At 38.8% G+C, this 23087-nt stretch overlaps 1 protein-coding gene and 1 non-coding gene across 2 annotated transcripts; one reads left to right on the plus strand and one right to left on the minus strand.

Moving 5' to 3' along the window:
• Window positions 1-10672: 10672 nt before the first annotated feature.
• On the minus strand, window positions 10673-11587 carry LOC102906869 (olfactory receptor 5P53). The gene has a single exon (XM_006991796.3). It carries the CDS (start codon window positions 11570-11572, stop codon window positions 10814-10816), a length of 759 nt encoding a protein of 252 aa, XP_006991858.3. The 5' UTR covers window positions 11573-11587; the 3' UTR covers window positions 10673-10813.
• Window positions 11588-18437: 6850 nt separating this feature from the next.
• On the plus strand, window positions 18438-18544 carry LOC121826713 (U6 spliceosomal RNA). Its single transcript, XR_006068920.1, has one exon. It is a non-coding gene; the product is annotated as a U6 spliceosomal RNA (small nuclear RNA).
• The last annotated feature ends 4543 nt before the right edge of the window (window positions 18545-23087 follow it).

Genomic DNA, 23087 nt, shown 5'->3' on the forward strand with positions numbered 1-23087 from the left:
CAGAAAGAGCTGACAGATTCAGGAAGTCTCTCTTTCTTTTCCAAAAGAGAGTTCTCTTGTCCAACTCTGGTCCTGAAGGGAACTCAGGGGCAGAATAGGACCTGGTGGCCGGTCTCTAAGTCTCAGGAAGTGGCTGGGGTCTCGGGCAGATGGGCGTGGGGACAGGGCGTGGAGATTGCAGGGGCTGCCGGGGGGCTTGGAAAAGGGGATCTCTCCCGGTGGGGCTAGAAGGGGACCTGCCCGGTGGCCAGAACCTGGGGCCAAGTTGGGCAGGTCTTCCCGGAGTGGCTGGTACCCAGGGATGGGGTCCGGGTTGGACCCGGATACTCACCTCTGGTCCCGAAGGGGAGTCGGGGGCAGGATGGGAGCTGGGGGCCGGTCTCTAAGTCTCAGGAAGTGGCTGGGGTCTCAGGCAGATGGGCGTGGGGGCAGGGCGCAGAGATTGCAGGGGCTGCCAGGGGGCTTGGAAAAGGATATCCCTCCTGGTGGGGCTAGAAGGGGACCTGCCCGGTGGCCAGAATCTGGGGCCAAGTTGGGCAGGTCTTCCCGGAGTCTTAATATGCTTTTTAATACATGATACATACCCAGACATTCACACATGCACTCACCCACATACTCTATAGTTCCTTTTGAAACAAGATTGCACTAGGTATTCCAGGTTGTCGTAAAAGTCCTGATCTCCCTGCTTCAGCTACCCAGCTGGTGAGATTACAGGCATGAGCCACCAGGCTTGACTTAGATATACTTTTAAAACTGGTGTTTTTGTTTGGCTTGCATTGTAAGAATTGGTTTATATGATAACTGAAGACATAATTTTGAGGTCTGTCTGAAAACACACTGATTGGATAGGCAATAATTAATAATAATTATTCTTGGACAATAATCTTCCACAACTCTTAGCTGTCAGAAGCAGAAATCCTAGAACTTGAATTAAGCATCGTGGGTCATAGCATAACGAAATATGATAAATATAAGTATAATTGATAATCCCGTTCTTGTTATTTTCCTTAAAGTTTTAATTTGAAAGAATTATGTTCTGTGTTCAAAATATGTTTATCTCCATGGTTTGCAGCAATGGAAACTACATCAAATTGTTTCCTAATGCTCATTGACTTAATGAGTTTTTGTTGACTTCTCATTTCTTTTTGATGGAGGATTATTTCCCATGTTCCTGAGAAATCATCACAGTAAAATATGTAATACTTCTCAAACCCTTTAGCATGATACTCACAAAGTTTCTTAGGCCCCTTCAATTACTTTTCTAAATGCCTCTCCCTACAGCATATCCTTTTAAAAATATTTTATATGACTCAAGAATCATATTAACAGAAGTCTACACTTTTTACTCATGTTTACTAGTTATAAAGTTTATAGAAATACAAACTTCTGCTAACAATACTATTGCAATTTCTTGAGGATTCAAATTCTTACTAAAACAGTAATACCAATATTATATGTTCTTCAATGGACCAACTGATTAAATATTTTCAAATTTCTTCCCTTAGAGTAAACGTTGAGTCTCTCCACTGGTGGGACTCAGCTCTTTGACTGAGCCCATGTTGAAGTGCAGAGAGGCAATAGTGGAATGCCAGCAACTCGGTCAAGAATGTCTTCTGCCTGTTCTTTGATGATCACCAGTGAGTATGAGTTACTGCAGTAACAGGTATCTCACTATTTTTGATGTTATCTCTATCATTAAGATTATGCTTTCAGACACTGAAAACAGCTTATGTTGGAGAGGATGTGGAGCAAGGGGAACTCTCCTCCACTGTTGGTAGGAATGCAAACTTGTACAGCCACTTTGGAAATCAGTATGGCAGTTTCTCAGAAAATTGAGAATAAGTCTTCCTTAAGACCCAGCTATACCATTCTTGGGCATATACCCAAGGAGTGTTCAATCTTACCACAAGGACGCATGCTCAACTATGTTCATATCAGCATTATTCACAATAGCAAGAACCTGGAAACAACCTAGATGCTCCTCAACTGAAGAATAGATAAAGAAAATGTGGCACATATAAACAACAGAGTACTACTCAACAGTAAAAAACAATGATATCATGAAATTTGCAGGCAAATGGACAGAACTAGAAAATATGATCCTGAGTGAGGTAACCCAGACTCAGAAGGATAAACATAGCATGTATTCACTCATAAGTGGATACTAGATGTAAGGGAAGGGAAGGCCAGACTGCAGCCCACAGCTCCAGAGAGGTTAGCTAACAGGGAAAGACCCTAGAAGGGACATATGTATGGCCCAGCAAAGGAGAAGTGAATGAGATCTACATGAGTGGGAGTGGGGGTTGTTGGTGGAGGGTGAGGAGCGGGGGATAAGAACATAGGGAAATGGGAGGGTCAAGCAGGAGTAGGGACGGAGTGGGAGGACAGGGAGGGAGATACCATAATAGATGAGATCATTATGGGACTAGGAAGAGGCAGGGTGCTGGGGAGGCTCTCAGGAATCCACAAGGATGACCCCACCTGGGAGTGCTAGCAGTGGTCTAGAGGGGGTCTGGATTGGTCTAGTGAATACCCTAACTGTCAACATAGAACCTTTGTCCAGTGACTGGTGGAGGCAGATGCAGAGATCCAAGGCCAATAGCCAGGCTGAGCTCTGGGAATCTAATCAATGAGAGAGAGGAGGGATCCTGTATGTGGGAGGACATCAAGATCATGATGGGAAGACATACAGAGATGAGCAGCCACACTGGTGGAAGACCATGAACTGTAGACTAGTGGCTGTAGAGCCTCCATGGGATTGGACTAGGCCCTGTGGATACGGAAGATGGTTGTTTGGCTGTGTTTGGGGGCACCCAGATGGGGGATCAGGATCTGTCCCTGGTGCATGGGCAGGCTTTAGGGAGCCCAGTGCCTGTGGTGTGACAATTTGCGAAGCCTTAGTGCAGTGGGAAGGGGCTAGGATCTGCCTAGGTTTAGTTTGCCGGGCTCTGCTGACCCCCCCATGGGAGACCTTGATTTGAGAGTTGTGGGAATGTGGGGTGGCTTGGGAGGGAGGGCTGGGAGGTGGGAGGAGGAAGGAGGTGGGATCTGTGGGTGTGGTGTGTAGAGTGAGTAGAAAATTTCTTAATGACGAAAAAAAATTGTGTTTTCAGGACTGGAGGGAGAGATGGCTGGGCAGTTAACAGCACCAGCTACTCTTCCAGAGTACCGGGCTTCAATCCCTAGCACCTACATGCTGACTCAGAACTGTCTGTTACTCCAGTCCCAGGAGATTTGACACCCTATTCTGGCCTGTACTGGCACTGTGTTTAACTATCTTATACATAAATAATTGAAACCATGAACAGTGCTATTACACTTCCGATGCCTTCCTTTTTCTAAAATTCAGAATCCACCATTCTTTGGTCACTCCACTGCAATGGACTATTGAGACATATTGAAATCCTTTCTGAGACTCAGAAAATAGTTAAGTCTGAAGAATAAGTATAAGTGTTAAGCATTGCTTGCGCTGTTTGTCCTTTGTCTCTATCACAGCTCAGCGTGGCCACCTCACTTTCATTATGATGCCATTTAGAGGAGGTCTGTGCTGACTGCAGTGTTGCAGAACAGAGCTGAACAAAGACAATGCTTTGTTTCGCATATTCCAGCTCTGCTGACTCACACTTGATAGCTAACCTTTTTGAATCTCAGTTTCTGTACTTATACAATGGGATTGTGTGTCCATTGAAGTTTTGTTGTGAGATTAATAAAGATGATATATGCAAATGACAGAGGTATTTGGTCACACTTTAAGGTTAGGAAACATTTTTAATTAAATGAAAATTAAATACTGGCAGATTTTCAATAACTCCATGATTTGAAAAGAATCATAATGTTACAACATGTCAAGAGACCTTATCATAAGTCCATAGTAAGCAAGTATAGTCTCTAACACCTCCTCAACACCTGACTAAGCCATCAGTATGTGTAATACATTGACTTATTTTTAATTTTCCCTTTGTCCTCACTGGATAATTAAGGTTCAGAGCTTTCTACTAGCTTCAGGCTTCTGAGCTTGAGTCAGAGACTCTTAACTGCTCAAATACTCTTTCTCTCACAGCATCAGTCACTTATGATGTAAATAAGAACAGAAGTGAGACCCTTTCCCAAACAAACACCTGCCCTTTATTCTGATGACATTTTTATAATCTCAGCTTCTCAAACTCAGCAATGGTTTTGGCTGCCACAAACCATCTCCACACTCCTAGTTACCCTGGGCAGACTGGCTTATTTGGACAGGTGCCATTGCAGTGCCTCTCGTGTGGATGGCAACCTTCTACATGGTAAGTGCTAAAATGAACAAAATTAGTTTGTAAATTTATTTCTTCTTGAACAAATGAAAAGTCATCTTAACCCAAAGCCCATTTACTTACCATTTAAGAACAGAGTGCTTACATGGAATTATGGTGGGATTTTATAAATAGGTTTATTCCGTTTACTTTTATAAATATCTGGAAGCTATGTATTCTATAGGATGAATAATTGAATGTTTCCACTGACCAAGGAATTTAATCCCTACAGATAGTAAAGGTGAGGTTGGGTGCCTGTGTGCACTATACAAGAGAAAAGAGGTTCTTGTCAAATATGATAAGGTCTTGGGGACCACTGTTGTTTATCCCTTTGAGAAAAAAGTTCTTGAGTTTGTTGTACAGAAATGTCCTATGTCGTTAAGGTCTGATTGTCCTCCCCCACGGGACATACATAGACTGTGATGTGCTTTCCAACACTCATCCCTTGTATACTGAAAGTGAAGAAGATGTTTGTTTCCCAGTTGAATATCCAATGTACAGAACAAATAGCTCACATGCTTCAGTAGAGTTAGTACACTAGAATGTACTTCCTGATACACTTTCAAATTGAAAATGAGTGTTAGATTTGGTGGACAGAGCAGGAAGTAATGGAATGATTATTTCCACTTGTTCTTCATTTTACTGAAGAGGAATAAAATTATTTCAGAACTCAGTAAATTAGTAGGAGGAAGTGAGCCTTCTTTAGGTGTCTTGGATCTCTTTCTTCCCACCCCATAGTAAAGCAACTGAATCTATTCTGAGGCATCTAAGCACTAGCATTCCACTGAGACACTAAACAAGAACAAAGCATAGGAAATGTTTGAATCATTTGCCCTAGATGCCACCTGCATTAAATGTCTTGAGGGTTCACATTGTCCATCATCATTTCTACATCTCTTTGGACTAGCTCCAGAAGTCAAGGATCTGAATGTGTTTCATTTTATTGTACAAAATAATTGTCTGGCTACACAATTATGTTCTTCAACATAAATCCATCAGAATATTTTTCTTCACTTACAGGCTACCCACTAAAATAGGTCTTACTGTGGATCTTTATATGGCTCTTTAAATCAGATCCAGCCAACTCAATTGCATTCAAAAACAATATTGAGAGATACACATATTTTAACCATAGGGATCTTGGCCTTATTTCCTGAGCAATTTGAGTCCTGTTTCTTTTTGTTTGTTTGTTTGTTTTGAGTTTTTGTTTTTCGAGACAGGGTTTCTCTGTGTAGTTTTGGGGCCTGTCCAGGACCTCACTCTGTAGACCAGGCTGGCCTCGAACTCACAGAGATCTACCTAGCTCTGCCTCCCAAGTGCTGGGATTAAAGGCGTGTGCCACCACTGCCCAGCTTGAGTCCTGTTTCTTAAAGAAAACACTATTCTACAATCCTGACTGAGAAAAGTGTCCCCTCTTATGGCCTATTGCACCTCCTTGTTCTTATTTGTATTGTATGTGTAAATGAACAAGCCATTCTGGAAACATGTGAATTCTATATAGCATTTTAATTACTTTAGGTGAGACAATGTCTTAATTGTTTCCACACCAGCATGATATCTGGCATTTAATAAATGTTGAGATTCTTTCCAACAGTTGTGTCTTCAACAAAACTGGCAAAAATAGCCCTTGGATGTCTGTATCCCTCATCTGTGCAAGGTGATTAACTGGAGAAGGAAACTTGACTTATTCACAGAGGTTTTCTTTATGGCTGTAGCTTTGTTCTCCATGAACAGGAGAGGGAATGCCCTCTTAATATTCAGAGGACAGTTGCATGGTTTTCAGTTCCACTGTGAGACAGGTCCTTTCCATAAATAACTTAATTGTCTACTTTTTTGTATGCATTTAAAGTAAATAAATATTAATATATGAGAAGTTTAATGGCTGGTATAACATTGTCATAATTTTCACTTAGATCTCTTAGTTTTCATTTGTTCTGTATTTTCCTCTGACAAATATTGTACTCTAAAGTTTTGCTTAGTAAACCATAAATATATTCATTTTTGTTTGTTTCTAAAAAATATCTCCAAACCCTGATGTCTCCAGCCCTATTGTCCTGAGGAATGGGGTTCTAACTTTTGCTTTAAAAGGTAATAAACACTAAACTGAGCCTGTGCTCTGGGATTCCCATGTGAAAGCCATTTTCACCTTAATTTCCGAGAAGTCATGATGATGTGATGATGTGTCAGTCAAAATATGTACTTTCTACAAGAAAATTGTGCAGTGTAACCTGTAACATCATCTCTAGTTTTTTGTGGGGGGAGATTTTTAAATCCTAATTTCTTTATAGACACAGAACTGTGACTGTTGTGGAAGCACTAATCAAAATACTTTGGTCAAGCCTGGCGGTGGTGGCACATGCCTTTAATCCTAGCACTTGGGAGAGAGAGCCCGGCGGATCTCTGTGAGTTCGAGGTCAGCCTGGGCTACAGAGTGAGTTCCAGGAAAGGCACAAAGCTACACAGAGAAACCCTGTCACAAAAAACTAAACTTTGGTCAAAATGGACTTCTAAATTGTTACATATACAATTATGTCAACAATCTGGCTTTGATGTATATTTAAACATGGCTAGAAAGCTAGCCAAACTTGTACAAGTAGTATAGAGACTTTATTTCCAGCTGGGGGGTAGTGGGACATACCTTTAATACCAGCACTTGGGACGCAGAAATAGGTGGATCTCTGAGTTCCAGATTAGTCTGGTCTACAGAGCAAGTTCCAGGATAGCCAGGGCTACACATAAAGAAACCCTGTCTCAAAAAAAGATCTTTGTTTTCCCCCAAATGGGAATCAAATTAGTTTTCCCAGTTCTAACCTCGTTATGGAGTGCATTAAATTGACCTTCTTTACAAGGCCATTTGTCCCCAAAGATTGATGTACTAACTGAGGCCTTATTACCATGGACAAATCTTGTCACAACAGTGCTCACATTAAATTTATCATGGTATGATATAGGTCAGGTGTGTGGAAAACAGAACCAGAGAAATTAAATCAACACCTGTGTTGCATAGAGCATAGAATCAGAGGGAATGGCTCTTCACTTCTCTGGAGAAACTGCTTGATTTCTCCAACGCTTGATTTTCTCATATGTAAATTTAGTATAATTTAAAATGCCAGCCTCATAGATTCATTATAAAAACTAAATGCAAAGCCAAAGACTATTAGTGACTGTCTCTCAATTTTAGTATCGATCTCACATCTCTGCTCTTTCATGAATTTATCGTTGATCAACATTCATTTTCCTATGTTCAGACAATTTTTTTTTGCAAAATAAAAATTAATGATGCCACTTTATTTGGTTTCTATCAGGATAAATCAGTTCATATATAATTTATTTATAACAGGGGTTTAAAATGCCAAGCATTAATTATTGTTTGCTACATAAAGTAGACAAATAAACATATCTTGATATATACAGAGTTCCATAATAGTAATAATTATTGCTGTATTATTATAACTTGACAGATTTCAAGGTGTCTTCTTACTATAGAAGTGTTAGAAAGGTGAGAGTTGTTGCAAAGGAATAGGATTTCAACTTACACAACCAGTTGATCAGCAGATGGTAAGGACTTACAGAGGCATGCACAAGTAAAATCCTTACACCCTATGAATATACTCTGATGGTGGCCTTTCTCAGGCCTCCTTTACATCTCTCTTCCTCAGACTGTAGATGAGGGGGTTAAGCATGGGGATCACCACTGTGTAGAACACAGACACTACTTTGTTTTGTTCTGTAGAGTAATTGAGGTCTTCTTCAGACTGAACATACTCAGGGCTGAAGAACAGACCAAACACCCAGCCTTCCTGCTCTTTGCCTTTTGACTCAAGCAGAGTTCAAAGTGGTAACTTTGATCTCATTCTGACTCACACTAGTCATTCTGCACTGACTGCAGAGTTGTAAGTGGAAGCAGAGAAGGCAGAAACACAGGTCATCTATATTAAATTACACATGACACTTAAACTCTTTGGTACTCAACATATTTTTTAACTTGAACAATGGGAGAACTGACCCTAAAGTGCAGCTTTGTTGTGGGAATAAAGGAAGTGATATCTGTGAAATACCAGAGGACCTGGTCACATATAGGGGTTAAGCATCTCTTTATTTATTTATGAAATGAAGTTTGGATAGTTTTACAATGATTTAGTGTTTTGATGACTGTAGTTCTGCTTTTAAAATGTCAGGTAGATTTAACATAAATCCAAAAACAAGACAAGAGGTGCAGTACTTATGTGTCCTCAGTTCTGAATTCTGCTCTTTAAATGTACAATACATAGACTAATTTTTTGCTTCTCTTTTCCTCTCCATTGGACACTTAATATCTGGAATTCTCCACAGGATTTCATGTTTATCAGCCTAGATCGGGGATGCTGACCACTCAAATATCTTCTCCCTCAGAGGATCAGTCACTGTGGAGGGGAAATAGAGGGGATAGGACAGTAAATCTTACCTAGTTGAAATCAGGCTGTTGCTTCTGATTTCCTCTCCTTATCTCAGTTCCTGAAGTCCAGTAACAATAATGGTTGCCACACACCATCGATGCAGTACTCACATGCTTTAGGAATACTGCTCTATGCATGCCAGAAATCCACTGCACAGTGCCTCTTGGTGAGGTCATGGCTACCACAGATGTCAAGAGCTCAAACGTGCTTGATAAATTTCAATTTATTCTTGTTTTTTTTAAATCCATCTAATAAAGTCCATCAATCTTTCATTTACCATTCAGAGTTAATATTGACACTGAAATCACTGAAAATCCAAGAAGATTTTATGAAGTAGATGTATTTTATTTTTAGAGAGAATTGGGTTCTGGACACTGCAATGTGAACCATTAATGCAATCACTGGTCAAAAATCATAGCCACACACATGCAGAAAATATAAGGTTGAGTGTCTTTGTGTGCATTTCAAGAGAGGGGAAGAAAGGCTGTAATCGAACGAGGGATTAATAAACCTTCAGGGATTATTGCTGATTGCCTCTTAAAAGAAAGGTATATGTGTTTCTTGGAAAGAAATAGCTTATGGAAACAGGTGATTCATTAATGTCCCCAGGTGACACCCAGATGCCATAGCATCCAATGGAATTCTTTTGTTACTTGTTTACAGAAAGAGATAGCACGTGGCTTCCCAGAACAATATTTGACCTTGAAAGTAATAATTTGTCTGGTTAGTTTGGGGTATTGTGATAATATTACTCTCCATTTACAATAAACTTTGAATCAAATTTAAAAGGAGTGTTAAGGTAGCAGGCTAGAATAGTAGTAAATTAAATTGCTACTTGGGTTCATTGCCCATTTTGCTGGAGAAATAGAAAAATCATTCTAGTGCTTTGTAGATATAAAACTGACATTTAGAAAAAGGTGTTTGGACTTCTTCCTCACTGTTGCTTAGTAGAAAAACTTAAGAATCTCCCCTGAGACATCTGAGTATCCATGGTTCATTAAGTCATGAATCAATAAAGCCTTTTGCACTCAGAAAAGATGATGACCCCAGTTTTACCCCTCACTTAAGATTTCTTCCCCTACCCAGAATCTTTTCTGACTCTGTAATTTAAGGATTTTTTTTAAATCACTTCTTTAGGGAAAACATTGACATTTTTGTAGGAGTTACACTGAATCTGAAGTGTGCTCTACAGAATATGGCTATTTTAACAGTTTGAATTCGTCCAGCTCATGTATAGCAATGCCTGTCGCTTCATCAGTTATTAATCTCACATTCTTTCATTAATGCCTTACAGTTTTCAGTACAGAGACTGTTTACATCCTTCGCTAATTCTGTGATAGTTTTTATGTCTGGAAATGTGGAAGTCACAAAACTAAAGTTTCATGATCCCATGGAGTCAAAATGCACCTCTGATGTTCCCATAGACTATTAGAGGTGTTTACCAAAAGATAAGTGCCATTGTGGCAGAGTGCATGTTAAGTGCATGATAGTCAGTGCCATGAGTCACTGAATCCACACTCCTCTGTAAAAACTATTCTGTTTCTCCAAGGCTCACTCTTCTCATCTGTGAACAAGGCTCCCTTTTCGGATTTATAATGACCTAACTCATAGATAATTGGGAAATTAAATGTAGAAGCCATATGATTTTAGAGACCAACTCCTTAGATATGAATGACCTCAATTATTCTTCATGAGTATATGGGCAGACTACTTTCTGTCTTTCCCCAGGAAATTTTCCACAAAATAAAACAATAGTGCTACTTGCTTAGGTTATTGTGAGAAATAGGTAAATTCATATATGCAACTAAAATTTATCTTGACAGACAGAGGGCACAAATTATTGCTTGCTACATAAATAACACAAGCAAGGCAAAAATTTTGACATCATGCAGATGTTGTATAGTAGCAATGGTTATTCCTATCACTTTACTGACTTCAAGTGGCCCCACAAATGATATATGAGTGTATAAAGGTAAGAGTTTGTGCAGAGAAACAGGATTTAATATTAAACAATCAGTTAAGCACCATGTGATAGATACTAAGTGTGACATGGCTAAAGGTATTAATCCATTTCTTAAATTTGAAGTTCTATGAATATACTCTGACAGTTGCCTTCCTCAGAGCATCCTTCACATCTCTGTTCCTCAGACTGTAGATGAGGGGGTTAAGCATAGGGATCACCACTGTGTAGAATACAGACAGCACCTTGTTCTGTTCAGTAGAGTAATTGGACTTGGGCATTACATAAATGAAGGTGATGGTCCCATAGTAGACAGTGACTGCAGTGAGGTGGGATGTGCAGGTGGAGAAGGCCTTTTGTCGGCCCTCAGTGGAGCGCATCTTCAGGATGGTGATGAGGATGTAGATGTAGGAGACAGCAATGACAAGCAGTGTCACCACAAGAACGGAGGCAGAAGAGATAGAGGGGATGATTCCAATAACAGAGACATCTGAACAGGACAGTTTCAGCAAAGGGGAGAAGTCACAGAAAAAGTGATCTATCTGATTTGGTCCACAGAAGGACAGATTTAACAAACAGCCAGTAAATGTCCAACCATTCATGCAGCCACCAACATAGGCAGCTCCCAGCAGTAGAAAACAGAGTCTGGGGGACATGAGCATGGAGTAGAGGAGAGGTGAACAGATTGCTACATAGCGATCATAGGCCATGGCAGCCAGTAGGAAGCACTCAGCTGATCCAAGTGACACTATAATACAGAGCTGGGCTTCACAGGCAGCTATGGGTAGGGCCAGCCCATGTCCAAGGAGTTCCATCAGCATTATAACTGAGACTGAAGTTGAATATACAATGTCTACAAAAGCCAGATGGCTGAGGAATAGGTACATGGGTGTGTGCAACTGGGGAGAAATTCTTATCAACGTGATGATGCTGATATTTCCTACTATAGTGACAATGTACACTCCTAGAAATATCACAAAAAAGACTATACTCAGTGTAGGATCCTCTGTTAGTCCCAAAATGATTATCTCTGTCACAATGGTGTGGTTTCCAGCCTCGTTCTTTTGTGTGAATTGTTCCTGTTGAGGAAAATGGAAAAAAATGTTTTTAAAATGTCCTGATTTTTCACACTGCTGATTTTTTTTAATTATTCTCATATTTATTCTTGCTTATCATCTCTGCCTCACATGTAAATACTGCCTTCTTTGGAATTGTTGTTTTGTATTTTTTTCTGAATAAATGAGAATGATGAACCTCATTTTCTGTCATTATTTTTGCATGTACTATTTCTTAAACGTCACTACTCAACACTTGACTGTTAGGATCTCTCTTCAAAGGTCCAGGTTCTTAATTTCAATATCTATTTATTTTCATGATGCTCATTGTCTATTTGAAATCTCATCAATACCTCTCACAATGGGTTCCCATACCAAAATAATCCTTTTCTTCAACCACTCCACCTATATTTCATATCTGAGTGCTGATACTATCCAGCATCTCCTGTCTGCAACTTGGGAAGCTTCCTTGCCTTTTTCTTATTGTACCACATATAAGAAAAAGTAATTATAGACCATTTATTACCCAATTTTATCACTTTGTTAACTCAAAAATATAGCTATCACCTCAAAGGTCATAGAACTAGTTTTTTCTCTAGTCAACTGAGTGATCATGGCTCAGGAACATGGAGTCAGCTTGCCACAACTACCATTATCCTATGTGATAACAGTTTTATAAGGCTTTTGTAGTTACAGGACAAAAGAAAGCCCTAACTCAAGTCACTTTACAACTATATTTATGGAATTATCAGGTAAGTAAATTATAGCAATAGTGGGGAAATCTCTGTTATAGGTCTCATATCCTGACTGATTACACCCTTAGCTTTGGTGTTGGTAGAGCCTGGAAGCCTAAGGATACATTCCAAAAGACTTCATATAATAGTCACAAGTTGAGCAATGAATGGTTATTTATAAATGAGAATAAAATAGCCCAAGAATGTTAAATGTAAGTTTTTTTTCCAGTTCACCTCCTCATCTCTTGTTTCTTACCTCTGCTGTCAAGGCTCTGCTCATTCTTTTTTTTGTATTTTGTTACATTTGCCTCACTTCTTTCATTATTTTTCTTCTATGTTTCACAATAATATAAAATGGTAACCTCTTATTTATTAAATTCTTTGAGTAACTTCTCAAATCTCCATGATATAACATAACCTCATGAAAACAATGCACATCACATATATCCTTGAATATGATCTTGTCTCTCAGGGTGTTTTTGCCCACTACTGACATCAAACCAGCTGTTTATCATTTTCAGGTGATTTATCCTCATCTTACAACATCATTTTCTCTTCAAAGCCTATTCTGACTCCTAGAATAGATCAAATTATCTTTTTTTGTCCTGTATATGTCTCCACCCCCAGTGAGGACACTGGCCTTTTGTTCATGGTCCCTCCTTCTTAAACAACACAGTTGCATCAATAATGGTTTTACGCTTCTCTTACAAATATCCAGTGCTTGGGCATAAAATTGAATGTAAAAGTGAGGAATGCATGCATGAACAGTGAACTGAATAGGCTCTGAATATCAAGATTAAAATATAATTCATGTCTCTTGCCATAAAAGAAAAAGAAAAACAGGCTTCAGAAAGAGAAAGAGCCAATGAACTTTCACTTCATGGAAAGTGCTGCCTTGGTACCACAAATGATGGCTCTTTAGTTCTGATTTTTACAAACCTATATAGCAATAATGGGGAAAACTTGAAAATTCAAAATAAGCATCATACACATCAACAATAAGAAATTTGGTACATGTATAAATATTCTCTTTCCATTAATATATATTTGTTTGCATATATATTACACATGCATGTACATACATACGCACATGCACAGTGTCTTGCGGTCTTTGAACTTCAGTCTTCCTACCTCAGCTTTGTAAAAGCTATGTATACAACTACAAGTATGTGTCACTATGTCCAAATTAGGTACATTTTAATAGTGCTGTATTTAGTTAAAGTTGTTGCAATAAAAGAATTTGGTTTACATTGTGAATATTTACCCACATAATTTTTGAGATACACATAAGCTCTGAAGGAATAGAACATAACTTAATTGATTATCATTTTTTTCAGATATTTATCCTGTACAATTGTTAACTGACACACCTAGGAATCTCAGAAATACCTCATTTACCATGATACTCACATGAAAAATATGACAAAATATCATAATTTTCCAATTCTTACTTGGTTTTCTTAGGGCAGTAATCCAAAACAATTAATTATCGTTTGGGATCCAAGGTAGGTTTATCTACTTAAATTTTAGTAACAAAAAAACATTAAGCCAAATTGTTCCCTATAGTTCATTGATTTGTGGCTTCCTTTGTTGATTGAAGAGTTTAGGGTACTACATATCCCTGATTAATATTTGGGATGTGAAATAGTTCATAGAACCTATACCATCTTCTTTGGCTTGATACTCAGAACGCTGTTGTTTACATTCTGTCACTTCTCTAAATTTATCTCCCTATAACATATACTCTCTTCTAATTGTATACTTTTCAAGGGTAATGTTATAGGATGCTGTGATTGTCCTCTCATTCTTATTAAATATAATATGCATACTATACAACTTTCTGCTAACAATGTTTGTGCAGCTCTTAGGTATTTAAACATTTACTATAACAGTAATATCAGTATTAACTATCTTTCAAATATATCAGTTCCTTAATGTTTCCAGTTGTTTTTTCTTTAGTGAAAATAAACATTTAGTTTCTCTGATGGTGAGCCTGCATTCTTTCAATATGTTAACTATGAAGGGCAATGGCTCCAGAGTTGACTATCTGTAGCCCATTCAAGAATATCTTCTATCTTTTCTCTGATGATTTTGGATTGTATTCAAATGACACTAACAACAGACAGATTACTTCCTCAACATCAGCTCTACCATTAAATATGTGTTTTTCATTGTATTAATTGTTAATATTGCAATGGTACAAACTATTTTATACATAAAATTATTAAAATACTTAAATAAAGCTATCATGCCTCTACTGCTTTCTTTATTATAAAATTAATATTCATAATTTCTTAGAAAGTTCATTCTAACTCTACCAAGCTTACATGGTCCTTTAAAATTGTTCTTTGCAGACTCTGAAAATACTTTGGTCTGAAGAACAAGGCTATGCTCAGTATAGCATTTATACTCTGTGCTTCCTGCCTTGATCTCAGTTCAATAGTGGCAATCCTGCTTTCATTATGACAGTGTTAAGAGTCACTCTGTGCTGGCTGCAGATTACTGTGGAACAGGCCTTGACATACAAAGCATTTTGTCAGCAGGGTTAACCTGCACATGGCAATCTCTTTGGCTCTCATTTTCGTGTTTGTTCAGTGATGCCATTTGTCCATATACTGCAGCTTTGTTTTGAAATTAAAAGAAATGGTATTCATAAACCTGCAGAAGTATTTTGTCACATAGCTGTGCTAAGAATTTCTTTCTCCCTTTTATTGAAAATAGATTTTTTCTCATATAATATATTCTGATTATAGTTTCCCTTTCCTCTATTCCTCTCAGTTTCTCCCCACTTCTCCTCCCATCTGGATCTACTTGTATTCTGTCTCTCATTAGAGAAAAACAGGTGTCTAAGGGAATATGAAATAATATAATATAATGTAATACAAGAGATAAGACAAGACAAAAAACTAACACATAGGAATTGGACAAAAACAAAGAGAAGGAAAAGAGCCCAAGAGAAGAATCAGTGACCCACTCATTTGAACACTCAGGAATCTCATTAAAACACTAAACTTGAAGCTATAGTATATATGCAGAGGAGCGGGTACAGACTCATACAGGCCCGGTGCATGTAGCCTCAGTCTCTGAATTCATATGAACTTTGGTCATGCTGATTTAGTGGGTCTCACTTTCTTGGTGTCATCCATCCCCTCTGGCTCTTACATCTTTTTGCTTTCTTTTTTGCAGGGTTCCCCGAACCCTGAAGGAAGAGATTTGCTGGAATTAAATAAAAGTCAAATATGGTAGTTTCAGATGTTCCATGTTTTGAAGAGCATAACTTTCCTTTCTACATGCCATAATTCCTATGACACATCTCCAAGTAAGTACAATCTCTGACACCTGTCCATGTCTGGACTAGGATATTTTTACATGTACTATGCTGACCACTCCTTTCCTTTCTCTTCTTCCCTATACACACTTAAGTTCCTGACCTCTAGACTGGCATTTATTCTTGTCACCATAGGCCAGGGGCTCTCACCACTCTAATATCCTCTCTCATTATTGGATCAGTCACTTGAGATGGTAAATAAAGAACATAAGACTAGAAACCTAATCCAATCCTAGTATGAGGCTTTCTTCCAGATTTCTTTTTTCATATTCTCAGCTCTCAAGGTTAGCAGTGGTTCTGGCTGTGTTAGACCCATATTTTCTTGGGTACCCAGGTCCAACTAGTATAACTATATCAGGAAAACCACGGGCTTCTCTTGCTCACCTTCTTATACCAATGAAAATCCATCTTAAATAAACCCATGACTATTGCACTTACCATTTAGAAATAGAGTTTTGATACTGAATTCCAGTAGGGACTTTAGGAAGATGTGTTCCATTTACTTTTATAAATTGTTGGAGGATGAATACAATGTGAACTATTGAATACACTCACTGGCCAAGGATACACATGCAGTGGGGATTATGATGGATGTCTGACCATGATGGGAGATTAAAGAGGCTCCCAGCAACGGTAGTGAACCCTTGGGGATATTCCTGCTTGTCCCTTTGAGAGGTGGGGCTCTAGGATGTTTTTTTCTACAGAAATGATTTCTGGAGCCAGGTGACTCATTAAGGCCTGGCTGGCTCTCTCTAGGGGGGCATCTACATGCTATGGTGTTCTTTGGAATTCTTCTTCATTGTTTACCGAAAGCCAGTGAAATGATTTGTGTTCTCCCAGAAGAATACAGGACATTCATAAAAAATTACTTATTTTATTATTTGATGCTTGCTGGTGTGGGGATGTAAGAGAACTTATCAGTTAAACTTTAAATCAAATTGAAAATCTCTGTTCAAAATGAAAGATAAAATAGTATATAATGAACATTGTTCATTTTCCTGAAGAAATGTTAAGATGATGATAGAATTCTGTATATAAGATTCACTATTTTTTAGGTATCTTGAGCCTATTTCTTCCCACCCCTCAATGCAACAATATAGGAAGGCCTTCTGAGGCAGCTGAGTATCCACATTACACGGCAGGCAATAAGCTGAGTGCATTAAATATTTAACTCAATTCATCTAAATACTCTGTATTCCTTTGTGTTTTAAGCATTTAATGTAGGCATACATCATTTCTAAAAGTCTTTGACAAATACCAGAATGCAGAGCATCTAAAAGTGATTTACTGTGCTACACATAGCTATCATTGTCTATCCTCTTATTCTGCACCATGCACTTATTTTATACCTCTTCTAGGATTATTTGTTCACATGTACATTCTTCAACACAAAGCTATCAAAGTATTTTTCTTTTCCTACAGATCAAATTAAGGCCTCACTGTGGATCTTGAAATGACCCTGTAAGGCAGCTCCAACTTCTGTCAAGTACAATATAAGACCTACTGCCTGCATGAGTAAAGGTACTTGTGACCATAAAGGCAGACCTAAAGACCTTAGTTTCATCTCAACAATTCACTAAAACTATGATATGATACATTTTAAGCATCTCCCACCATACATTGTCAGTTCTGATTGCCCAAAGACTTCTCAGTCTTCCATTTTGGAGCATTCCCATGGACCCTAAGGAAATGTAACAGACTCATCATCTCTTTGGAGTCCAACCTCTGTGTGTGTGTGTGTGTGTGTGTGTGTGTGTGTGTGTGTGTGTGTGTGTGTATGCATACATGCATACACCATGTATATTAAAATAAGCATGCATTCTTTTTTTTTTTTTTGGTTTTTCGAGACAGGGTTTCTCTGTGTAGCTTCGCGCCTTTCCTGGAACTCACTTGGTAGCCCAGGCTGGCCTCGAACTCACGGAGTTCCGCCTGGCTCTGCCTCCCAAGTGCTGGGATTAAAGGCGTGCGCCACCACCGCCCGGCCATTCTTATTCACTCATGTTGTCCTCCAGCATTTGCAGGTTTCAGGTCTTATGTTTGGGTCTTTGAATCATTTTAACTTGATTTTTGTACAGGGTGAAAATAGGGTTACCTTCTTCTTTTGTGGAAATCCCATTTATCCAGCATGATTTGTTGAAAGAAGATTGCTTTTGCCAGTCTATTTTTTGAGGCTTTTGTCAAAATTGAATGGTAATAGCTGTGCACATTTGTTTCTGTATTCTCCATTTTATCACAACGGTCTATAAGTCTGTTTCTGTGCCAGCACAATACTGGTACTATGACCTTGTCATATAATTTAAAATCAAGTACAGTGATACCACCCAGATTTGTCTTTCTGCTCAGGATTATGTAGGCTTTTGTTCATCTTCTTAATCTTTAGCATTGTTTTTCCTATATCTGAAAAATATCTTGGGGAATTATGTTGACTCTGTAGATTACTTTTAGAAACATAAGCTAATTTTGCAGTATTTATTCTGTTGATCTTCAAGTGTCTTCTTTTAATTATGTCAGTGTTTTAACATTTCTTTATGTAGGTCTTTGAATACTTTAATTAGGTTTGTTTTGGAGTGTTTTTTCTCTTTTTCCTAAGTTCTTTATCCATTAGCTCACGCTTGATATATAGAAAGGCTACTGAGTGCTCGCTTCGGCAGCACATATACTAAAATTGGAACGATACAGAGAAGATTAGCATGGCCCCTGCGTAAGGATGACACGCAAATTCGTGAAGCGTTCCATATTTTTAAACCAAAAAGAAATGGACATTTTTCTGGATAGGTACCACATACCTAAGTTAAATCAAGACCAGATAAACTATTTAATTATTCCAATAACCCCTAAGGAAATAGAAACAGTCATTAAAAGTCTCCCAACAAAAAAAAGCCCAGGACCAGATGGTTTCAGCGCAGAATTCTACCAGATCTTCAAAGAAGAGTTAATACCAATACTTTCTAAATTGTTCCACATAATAGAAACAGAAGGAACATTACCAAACTCCTTCTATAAGGCTACAATTAGCCTGATTCCTATACCAAACAAGGCTGCAACAAAGAAAGAGAACTACAGACCGATCTCCCTCATGAACATTGATGCAAAAATACTCAATAAAATACTGGCAAACAGACTCCAAGAACACATCAGAACAATTATCCACCATGATCAAGTAGGCTTCATCCCAGGGATGCAAGGGTGGTTCAACTTACGAAAGTCCATCAATGTAATACACCATATAAACATACTCAAAGAAAAAAAACACATGATCATCTCACTAGATGCAGAGAAGGCATTTGACAAAATCCAACACCCCTTCATAATAAAAGTCTTGGAGCGATCAGGAATACTGGGAACATACCTAAACATAATAAAGGCAATTTACAGCAAGCCAACAGCCAACATCAAATTAAATGGAGAGAAACTCAAAGCAATTCCACTAAAATCAGGAACGAGGCAAGGCTGTCCACTCTCCCCATACTTATTCAATATAGTACTTGAAGTTCTAACCAGAGCAATAAGACAACATAAGGAGATTAAGGGGATACAAATTGGAATGGAAGAAGTCAAGCTTTCCCTATTTGCAGATGATATGATCGTATACTTGAGTGACCCCAAAGATTCCACCCAGGAACTGATAAAGCTTATAAACACCTTTAGCAATATAGCAGAATACAAGATCAACTCAAAAAAATCAGTAGCCCTCCTATATACAATGGACAAAGAAGCTGAGAAAGCAATTAGAGATACATCACCCTTTACAATAGCCACAAATGACATAAAATACCTTGGGGTAACACTAACCAAGCAAGTGAAGGACCTATATGACAAGAACTTTAAGTCCCTGAAAAAAGAAATTGAAGAAGATGTCAGAAAATGGAAAGATCTCCCATGCTCATGGATGGGCAGGGTTAACATAGTAAAAATGGCAATCTTACCAAAAGCAATCTACAGATTCAATGCAATCCCCATCAAAATACCAACACAATTCTTCACAGACCTGGAAAGAATAATACTCAACTTCATATGGAAAAACAAAAAACCCAGGATAGCCAAAAGAATCCTGTACAATAAAACAACCTCTGGAGGCACCACAATCCCTGACTTCAAGCTCTACTATAGAGCTACAGTAATAAAAACAGCTTGGTATTGGCATAAAAAGTGACATGTGGACAAATGGAATCGAATTGAAGACCCTGACATTAACCCACACACCTATGAAGATATAATTTTTGACAAAGAAGCCAAAAGTGTACAATGGAAAAAAGAAAGCATCTTCAACAAATGGTGCTGGCATAACTGGATATCAATGTGTAGAAGGCTGCAAATAGATCCATATCTGTCACAGTGCACAAAACTTAAGTCCAAGAGGATCAAGGACCTCAACATAAATCCAGCTACTCTGAACCTGCTAGAAGAGAAAGTAGGAAGTAGTCTTGAACGCATTGGCATAGGAGATGTCTTCCTAAATATAACACCAGTAGCACAGACACTGAGACAAGCAGTCAATCAATGGGACCTCTTGAAACTGAGAACCTTTTGTAGAGCAAAGGATATGGTCAACAAGGCAAAGCAACAGCCTACAGAATGGGAAAAGATCTTCACCAACCCCACATCTGACAGAGGACTGATATCCAGAACATATAAGGAACTCAAGAAATAAGACATCAAAATGACCAACAGTCCAATTGAGACATGGGCTTTAGAACTAAACAGAGATTTCTCAACAGAGGAAACTCAAATGCCTGAAAGACATTTAAGGAATTGCTCAACATCCCTAATCATCAGGGAAATGTAAATCAAAACAACTCTGAGATACCACCTTACGCCTGTCAGAATGGCTAAGATCAAAAACACTGAAGACACTTTATGCTGGAGAGGATGTGGAACTAGAGGAACTCTCCTCTACTGCTGGTGGGAATGCAAGCTTGTACAACCACTTTGGAAATCAATATGGCGCTTTCTTAGAAAATTGGGAATCAATCTCCCCCAAGATCCAGCTATACCACTCCTGGGCATATACCCAAGAAATGCTCAATCATACCACAAGAGCACTTGCTCAGCTATGTTCATATCAGCATTGTTTGTAATAGCCAAAACCTGGAAACAACCTAGATGCCCTTCAACTGAAGAATGGATAAATAAATTGTGGCACATATACACAATGGAATACTACTCAGCAGAGAAAAACAATGACATCATACGGTTTGCAGGCAAATGGATGGATCTAGAAAAAATCATCCTGAGTGAGGTAACCCAGACTCAGAAAGACAAATATGGTATGTACTCACTCATAGGAAGATGCTAGATGTGGAACAAGGATGACTGGACTGCTACTCACATCACCAGTGAGGCTACCTGGAAAACGGGACCCCAAGAAAGAGACGGAGAATAAGGATGAGATATACATGAACAGCCTGGACATGAGTGGGAGCAATGAAGGGCGAGGGTCAAGGGAAAGAGAGCAGGAGATCCTAGCTGGATTAAGAACAGAGAGGGAGAACAAGGAATAGGAGACCATGGTAAATGAAGACCACATGAGAAAAGGAAGAAACAAAGAGCTAAAGAGGCCCACAGAAATCCACAAAGATACCCCCACAAAAGACTGCTGGCAATGGTCGAGAGACAGCCGGGACTGACCTACTCTGGTGATGGGATGGCCAAACACCCTAATAGTTGTGCCATGAACCCCATCCAAGGACTGAGGAATCTGGATGCAGACATCCACGGCTAGGCCCCTGGTGGAGTCTAATTAGTGAGAAAGAGGAGGGTTTATATGAGCGAGAATTGTTGAAACCAAGGTTGGATAAAGCACAGGGACAAATAACCAAATGAATGCAAACACATGAACTATGAACCAAAGGCTGAGGGGCCCCCAAGTGGATCAGGCCCTCTGAATAGGTAAGACAGTCGATCGGCTTGATCTGTTTGGGAGGCATCTAGGCAGTGGTACCAGGTCCTGGGCTTGTTGCATGAGTTAGCTGTTTGAAACCTGTGACTTATGCAGTGACTCTTGGCTCAATCTGGGAGGAGGGGACTGTACCTGCTTGGACTGAGTCTATCAGGTCGATCCCAGTCCTCAGGGGAGACCTTGATCTGGAGGAGTTGGGAATGGGAGGTGGGCTGAGGGCAAGGGGAGGGGGGCAGGAAGGGAGACAACAAGGGAATCTGTGGCTATTATGTAGAACTGAATAGTATTGTAAAATAAATAAATAAAAAAATATGATAAAAAAGAAAGGCTACTGAATTTTCTGTGTTGATTTTGTATCTTAGCTCATTTCTGAGGCTATGTATTTTAAATATACATATGTTGGAGTAGGTGATTCAAACATTTTATAACAAGTTTGAATCAAGTTAATTATCTATCCTTTTAAATATTTTCTCAGTTCCTAATCATGAACACTTTTGAAGACCTTTACTTTAGTGTTTCTTTTTATTTATTTTTTTCTAACCTTAAGGGTTAACCTCTAATTATTGGTACAGTTGTGAGAACAATTACTATAAGGTCTATAAACTTCCAAAAGTATAGCATTTGTCTAGATAATATTTCCTGAATACCCCTAGCAGTTAATAGGTATGGTTTGGAAAATTATTCAAGAAATTTGCCCCAAAGTGCTAGAGAATGGGTTGGGAAGTAGCTCAGTGGATGGATTCTTTGTGGTGGAAGTAGAGGGATATGAATTGGAAGTCGCAGCCCCTGTGTAAGATCAGGATCAGCTGTGCACATGGATAGCCCCAGCACTTGTTAGGGTGAACTAAGACAGGAGGATCCCAGGGCCAGAAACATCAGCCAAAGCAGAGCTTCAGGTTTAGTGGCTGTACAAAAACAGACATGAAGAGCCATGGATTAGAATAGAGACCCAGTTATAAATCTATACAGCTCAGCATAACTTTTAATAAAGATATCAAAAGCATACATTAGAGAAAAGACAGGCTCTTTAGCAAGTGGTGCTGGCCTAATTGGATTTCCACATAATGAAGAATGAAGCTAGATCCATATCTCTTACCCCCCACTAAAGTAAATTCATAATGGATCAAAAACCTTAATGTAAATCTGAAACTTCATATGGTGATATTTTATTTGTAATGAAATGTGATTTTATTTGTATTGTAAATATAGTGCCTGGGGATTAGAGCTAATAGTAAGCAATAGCAGAAGCTGGGTAGGAGTGGCATACACCTTTAATCCTGATCACATGACAGGTAGATCTCTTTGTGTTCAAGGATACAGCCAGCATGGGGACACATGCCTTTAATCTCAATACCAATCATAGAGATCTAGAGGTCTGTATAGACA

This window comes from Peromyscus maniculatus, chromosome 1 (assembly GCF_049852395.1).
Source record: "Peromyscus maniculatus bairdii isolate BWxNUB_F1_BW_parent chromosome 1, HU_Pman_BW_mat_3.1, whole genome shotgun sequence".
Taxonomy (NCBI): Eukaryota; Metazoa; Chordata; class Mammalia; order Rodentia; family Cricetidae; genus Peromyscus; species Peromyscus maniculatus.

Excerpts from the sequence above, each read along its gene's own strand:
- LOC102906869 (XM_006991796.3), bottom strand. The coding sequence starts at position 11,572 with ATGTACCTATTCCTCAGCCATCTGGCTTTTGTAGACATTGTATATTCA.